The sequence below is a fragment of the Neopelma chrysocephalum genome, unplaced genomic scaffold, assembly GCF_003984885.1.
Source record: "Neopelma chrysocephalum unplaced genomic scaffold, ASM398488v2 Primary Assembly neopelma1_182858, whole genome shotgun sequence".
Lineage (NCBI taxonomy): Eukaryota > Metazoa > Chordata > Aves > Passeriformes > Pipridae > Neopelma > Neopelma chrysocephalum.
Genome location: NW_020938096.1, coordinates 39935 through 47007, shown reverse-complemented (window position 1 = coordinate 47007; position 7073 = coordinate 39935). Strand labels below are relative to the sequence as shown.

The window sequence follows — 7073 nt, the reverse complement described above, 5'->3', positions numbered from 1 at the left end:
GGGGCACTGCTGGTGCTCTCACAGAGGGGAGTTTGGGGGGACCCCCCAGACAGACAGACATTATGAACACTATGTACAGGCACCCCCCGCCCCATCCCTGGGGATCTGCCCCCCCCCCGGAGCAGGAGGGGGGGTTTGCAGTCTGGACAGACTGGGATTTGGGGTGGGAGGCACTGGGAACACCGGGATGGGGCCTGCCCAGGGGGTGGGGGGGCTCTTTGGCTTTGGCATTAAGGCTTGGGGGGGGGGGGCAGGTGGGACACGCTCCGAGGCACTGGAATAAGGGCCCAGTAAAACCAGTTCCCCACACCAGGGGTGACCTGGAGGGTTGGGGGGGTGTCTGGGACCCAGCAATGTCCCCCCTGAGCGAGGGTGGCAGTCAGAGACCGAAGGGGGGGGGGGTTCAGGGGTGTGCCCAGTTCCCCCCCAGGGCACGAACCCGTGTGTGAGGAGGATTCACGTCTCTGCCCCAACGGGTTGAGCCCCCCCCAAGTCACGGAGGTGCCACCTGAGGGCAGGTACCTATCCCTGGTTAGGACAGGGAGTTGAGGAAGTGGCTCTCCCCCGCCAACGTGCTCAGCATGGAGCTCATGTCCCCCACTGCCATGTTGGCACCCCCGGGCGAGGGCAGCAGGAGCCCCCCGGCCGGGCTGGGGGGGCCGGGCAGCGCCGGGGGGGGCTCCTCGTCGTCCTCCACGATGGCAGCAAAGTCAAGGTGCGTGTTCTCCAGGTCCAGGGAGTCCAGGCTGTTGGACACCTGCTCCCCCGAGGCCAGGTAGTAACAGGAGGTGCCTTTGAGTCCCTCCGAGCCCCCGCCGTAGTGCCCACAGCTCGCTGCCGCGTGGCCCAGCAGCTTGTGCCCGCCTTTGCCCGCCTGCCCCTGGGTGCTCTGGCCCGGGTAGTAGCCAGGGGGGTTGCCAGGCCCCTCGGGCACGGGGCGGGCGGGGGGCAAGCGCAGCAGGTGCCGGGAGTTGGCGTCCAGCCCGTCGTAGCCGTGCCCGGGCTGTGCCAGGCTGTAACTCGGGCCCGTCGGGTGACCCGGCGGCTTCGGGCCACCTGGAGGGTGTGGGACCATCTCGGGGTTGAAGCAGGGGGGGCTCAGGAGGTGCTGGGGCTCCGCCAGGCCCTGCAGGTGGTCGGGTTTGGGTTGGTAGCCGCAGTACCTGGGGCTGAGGTACGGCGGTGCCGGCACGGCCTGGCACTGCCCGGGCTCACCGCCCAGCCCCGTGCCAGGCGCCCCCGCCTTGGAGGGGGGCTGCTCCCCCCACATCAGCGCCTGCTGGGCCTCCACGTAGCTCCGGACCATCACTTCTTTGGTCTGCAGGGTGGGGGTCTGGGCTCTGCGGGCGCCCGGGCTGGCGATGCCCATGTACCCGCCCGGCGCCGGTCCCGCGGGGGGGTACCCGCCCGGCCCCACATCCACGGCGTGGCCAAAGGCCGGGGGGGGGCGGCGGGGGCACGGCCAGTTTGGCGCCGGGGCAGGGGGCGAGCGCCGGGGCGGGCGCCGGGTATCGCTGCTCGGATTTGATCTGCAGTCGGTACGGTCGGTGCCCCCCGGGAAACCCGCCCTCCTGGCACGAGCCCGCCAGTCTGGGATGCTGCCCACAGGGACTGGCGTGGGGGTACTCGGCGCTCTGATGGGGACAGTGTGGCCCGGGCATGGTGGCAGTGCTGACGCTTTGCCCGGAGCTCATGTCCAGCGTGCCCGGGGCGGGTCCTTCCCAAGGCACTGGCATGGCCCCGTTCCCAGCTGGCAAACTGGGGAAGTGCTGGTTCATCTGGCACTGCGGGAGGGAGAACTCGGGCTGCAGCATTCCCTCCTCCACGTCCCCGTGCGTGCCCCCCACTGTCCGCTGAGCGCCGTAGATGCCACCCTGGAGCTCCACGCCGGCGCCCGGGCATGGGAAGCTGCTTTCCTCGGGGTAGCTCAGGTACTGCTCCATCTCCAGCAGGCCGGGCTCAGGCCCGGGGCCCCCCACGCTCTCCAGGAAGACGTTCTCGGTGATGCCGGGGGGCCGTGGGGAGAAGCCGTGGCGCTGCAGGTTGGCCTCGGAGCCGCCCAGGGGCTGCAGCGCCGTCCGTGTGCCCACACTCACGTTGCCCGCGCTCTTGAACCGCTGCACCCTGGGCACGGCCGGAGGCTTGGCCACGGCCCGGGCGGGGTCGCTCGCCCGCCGGACGCCGTGCCGGGGCACCAGGCGAGGGGGCACGGCGCCCGGGTAGCCGGGGGGGTGGTCGTTGGAGCTGTGCCTTCGCAGCAGCCCGTTGGGCACGGCGGGCGCTGGGTACCCCTCGGGCACCGGCGCCGCCCGCTCCACGCCGGGCAGAGGGGTCGGGGGGGGGCCCGCCCGTGGCCGCGGCGTATTTGGCCTTGAGGCGGTAGCGCTGGGCCGGGGTGAGGTTGCCCACCCCCGGCAGTGCCCCGCACAGGCTGGCGCCGCTGGAGCGCCGCGACCCGTCGGGAGAGGCCGTGGGGTCGTAGCCGTCGGCCGGGCAGGTCCCGCCGGGCATCGCCGCCCCCTCGCCCGGGCACGGCGGGTACGGGGACACCAGGGACGAGCGGCGGCTCACGGTGTAGGCGGAGCTGACGGTGCTGGTGCCGCTGCTCCGGCGCTCGCCCAGGGCCACCAGGCCCAGCTCGGCCGCCGACAGCTCCGCGATGCGCCGGTGAGAGGCCGGAGGGGGCACCGGGAGCCCGGGCACCTCCCCGGGCAGGCCTGGGGGAGAGAGGAGGAGGAGGAGTTACCACCACGGGACACTCGGGATGTGGCTCTTCCCTGGTCAGACCCTGCGAGGGCGGGGAGAAGGTTCCAGTGGAGGCAACAAAGAGGGGCAGAAGCTCATTTAGGTCGGAGAGATCGTTGAATCCTGGAATGGTTTGGGTTGGGAGGGGTCTTGAAGACCATCCAGTTCCACCCCCTGCCACGGGCAGGGACACCTCCCACTAGACCAGGGTGTTCCAACCAGACCTTGAACACTCCCAGGGATGGGGCAGCCACAGCTTCTCTGGGCAACCCGTGCCAGGGCCTCACCACCCTCACAAGGAGGAACCTGTCCCCAACATCCCATCTCACCCTCCCCTCTGGCAGTGGGAATCCACTCCCCCTTGTCCTGGCACTCCAGGCTCTTGTCCAAAGTCCTTTTCCAGCTCTCCTGGAGCCCCTTTAGGCGCTGGAAGGGGCTCTAAGGTCTCCCCAGGTGGACTTTGGGGTCCACCACTAACAACAGGAACGCTTGGAAAGCTCTGGCTGCCCAGCAGAGCTCTCCCCATCGTTCCCATGGGATGGCTCCCTCATCCCCGTGGGAGGGCACCCCGGGCTCACCGGCTCCAGGGATGGGTGGCAGGTTCAGGCCCTTGGAGGCCGCGGGTTTCCTCAGCTGCTTCAGTTTGTCGATGCGCAGGTTCTCCAGCTTGTGGAGGGCCATGAGCCCCGAGGTGCCCATGGGCTCCCCGGGCACCACGTCCTCCAGGGTGGACAGGTCCTCGTAGCTGCCCCCGGCGTTTCCTGCCATCTCCACGCCGCTGTCGTTGTTGGTGGTGCTGCCCAGGGGCGAGTGGTCACTGCTGCAGGACGACTGCCCGCCCGGGCTGGGCTGCGGCTTCTGGGGGGGAGCAGAGCAGGGACCGAGGGAGAGGGGGTCAGGCGTCCACTGAGCTTGGAATCATGGAATCATTGGGGTTGGAAAAGCCTCTAAGATCACCGAGTCAAACCATTAACCCAACACTGGGTTCACCACTAATCACCTCCCCAGGTGCCACATCCACACGATTCCTGAACGCTTTCAGGGATGGGCACTCCACCACTACCCCCTTCCAACGTCTGACAACCCTTTCCACAAAGAAATTTTCCCCCATATCCGACTTAAATCTCCCCTGGCACAACTCGAGGCCGCTTCCTCTTGTGCTGTCGCCTGGGGGTGACCCCCACCACCACACCCCCCCCTCCTCACCAAGGCCAGGTCGGGCACCAGGAGCTTCCCGTCGTCCTTCCGGGCCTCTCCGGGGCCGTTCGTGTCCTTCTCCTGCTTCATGTCCAGGGGGGCGCTGGGGGTGGGCAGCGCCCGGCCCGGCCCCACGTCCCCCCGGTGCTTCTTGGTGACGTGGGCGTCGGGGCCGTGCACGGTCTTGACGTGTTTCCTCAGGGAGCTGGGGTCCGTGTAGCGCTTGGTGCAGCCCGGGATCTTGCACACGTACGGCTTCTGCCCGGCAACACGGAGCGGGGACGGGGCTCAGCTCCAACCAGAGCCCCCTCCCCTAAAGCAAAACTCCCTCCCCTTCCCTCTGCATCAAAGAGGGAGAGTCCCCTCGGGTGAGTCCCCTCGGGTGAGTCCCCTCGGAGGGGGCACGGTGGATGCTGGCGGGGAGAGAGCTCAGGGAAGCTCCCCAGGAGCAGGATAAAGGGATCCCAGTGGGAATGCTGGTGACCAAGGGGGCATTTGGAGCGGGCAAAGAGGGAGTTGGGGCGCACAGGGATGAAAAGCAGGGATGTGGGGAGTTGTTGGAGGACGGGACCGATGTAGAGGAGCCCGAGGCGGGGCCGTACCTCGTTGGAGTGGGTGCGGTTCTGGTGCTTGGCGCGGTCGGAGGCGTTGGAGAAGGCCTTGTTGCAGCCCTCGTGCTCACACACGTAGGGTTTCTCCCCCGTGTGCGAGCGCAGGTGAGTCTTGAGGTTCTCCAGGCGGGAATAGGCCTTGTTACAGCCCTCGAACTGCGGGAGAGAGGGGTGGGACACGTCACCCCCCACCCCACCCACGACACACATCCCACCTGCCACACACGGACCTACTCGTGTTCTACCCTCCCACCCCCCGTTTTCACAGCTCACCGAGCGTTTTTGAGGGATTTTGGGCATCTCACCGTGCACTTGTGAGGCTTCTCGCCCGTGTGACGCCGCATGTGCACCACCAGCATGTACTGAGCCTTGAAGGGCCTCTGCTCCCGGGAACAGGCTGCCCAGTGGCACACGAACTCCTTCTTCTCCCCGTGGATGTGCTCGTTGTTGATGTGCTGAGAGGGGAGAGGGGCGTCACTGGTGGCACCGGGGAGGGGGATGAGGGACAGGGAGATACAGGAATGTCGTGGGAGAAAGGGATGTAGAGGGATTGGGATGGCAGGAAGGGGCATAAAGGGACTGGGATAGCGGGTGGAGACACCTGAGTTTGGGGAAAACGGGTCAGATGGTGTTTGGAGGAGGCAGAGGACACAGGGGATGTTTGGGGGCTACTTTGGAAGGGCCAGGAGCAGACAGAGGGGTCACAGTGGCTTAAGGGTGGTCAGGGGGATGTAGGAGATTTTGGGGAAGGAGAGCTGGAGCAAAGGAGGGAGTGTGGAAGTGGCTGAGGAGGAGGATGCACATCCCTCCCTGCCCAGGGAGCAACTTTCAGCATCACGGTGAGTTCCCCAGGGCAGGCGGTGGGAACCGGGAGCAGGAATCGTGGGCTGATCCAGGGGGGTGTCCAAGGGCAGATTTTGGGGTGGGGGCACCCCGGCAGAGCCCCCGACTCACGTGCACCAGCTGCTCCTGGGTGTCGAACTCCTTGGCGCAGCCGTCCCAGTAACAGTTGGTCTCGTACACGGCCTCGCACTCGGCTTTCCCGTCCTCCTTCTCCAGCTCTTCCCGGACATCCAGCATCCCCAGCAGGGGGTCCTGGGGGAGCAGGGCCAGGTGAGCACCCACGGGAGCACTGCCGGGACCGTGGAGCCCTGGGGATGTGGGATCCCCCAGCCTGGGATGTACCTGGGTGCCCGTGGACGCCGGGCTGGAGATGTCGCCCTCGGATCGCTCCTCTGGGAATTTGGCGGCCAAGGGGCTGCTCAGGCTCCACTCCAGCTTCAGCTGCTGCTGGGGCAAAGGAGAGCAGGGAACAGTCAGCCCCGAGATTCCCTCCGGAACACGGTTTGGGGGGGGATGCATCCTTACAGGGATCCATCCCCCCATGGATGCACCAATTCCATGGGTGCACACGGATCACACCTCCCCCAGATCCCCGGCTCCCAGGGATCCCCCTCCTCACCTGGCAGTGTTTGAGGGCCCCACGGTTGGGGGGGTGATGCAGGAGCCCCGGGCGCGGGGGCAGGGGCTCGTGGGAGCTGCAGGGAGGGGGGGGCGTGTACAGGTGACCTTGGCCCTTCTGCTGCCCGGGTGGGCTCTGGTACCCCAGGGACGGGCTGTGGGGAGCAAAGGGATGAGCGGGTGACGCCGTCAGGGGACAGGATTTGAGGTCTCCGTGAGCAAACACCCCTTTCCCGTCATCCCACCCAGCCCCCGGCTCTCCGGGCACCCCCCGAGGTGGGAAGGGGCACTCCCGGCCAGGGGGGGTGAGGGCAGTGCCCACCTGATGGTGCTGATGGAGAGGTGCCCGTAGGAGCCGCCGGCGGAGGCGCAGCGGGAGTTGATGAAGGCGACGAGGGAGTTGGGGGAGGTTCGGATCACGGTCTGCAGGTCGATGCTGGAGTCGGACAGGGGGGAGATGGACAGCGCCCGCTTCTTCCCCAGCTTCCCCGCGCCGCGGGGCGTGGAGAACCGGGAGCCTGGGAGGGCAGAGCGGGGGGGGCACCGCCCTCAGCACGGGGCTGAACGCACCTCCCCGAGGACACGCACCTGAGCGCGCCGGTTCGCTTTGGATTTAGGATAAAAGAGATGCCGAGCCCCCCCCGCGGCCCTCCCCAAAACCGGAGACTCACCATCCCCGGGGTGTTCGGCCCCCGGCGCCAGCCCATACCCGCGGTGCCCGGGCTGGTGGCACACGGGGAAATCGAGGCCTGGAGGAGGGAGGACAGATGAGCTGGACGGGGCAGAGGGACCCCCCCGGAGCACCCCTGACCCTGCGGGGGAGGGGGGTGAAGCCAGAGCCTGAGACACCCCCCCCATGACCCACCTGGTGGTCCCGGGGCGGCGGGGGCTGGTCCGTGGGGGGGGCGCAGGCAGCAGTGCTCGCTGTAGCCGGCGGCCGAGGGTCCGGCGGGGTCGAACATGTCTCGGCGGGGCCCGGGGGGGGTCTCAGGGGCGCATCGGGGCGGCGGCGGGGCCCAGGGGGCTGCGGGGAGGGGGGGGGGGGGGGGGGGGGGGGGG

The 7073-nt window shown here is 68.3% G+C and overlaps 1 protein-coding gene across 1 annotated transcript; it reads right to left on the bottom strand.

Moving 5' to 3' along the window:
• Positions 1-468: 468 nt before the first annotated feature.
• Positions 469-6990, bottom strand: LOC113962587 (zinc finger protein GLI1-like). The gene is given in 13 exon segments (XM_027673348.1): positions 469-1459; positions 1461-2345; positions 2347-2717; positions 3324-3603; positions 3952-4200; positions 4545-4709; positions 4859-5008; positions 5508-5648; positions 5739-5840; positions 6016-6169; positions 6337-6532; positions 6686-6763; positions 6880-6990. Coding segments are annotated over 13 exon segments (3795 nt in total). The 5' UTR covers positions 6977-6990; the 3' UTR covers positions 469-532.
• Between the last annotated feature and the right edge of the window lie 83 nt (positions 6991-7073).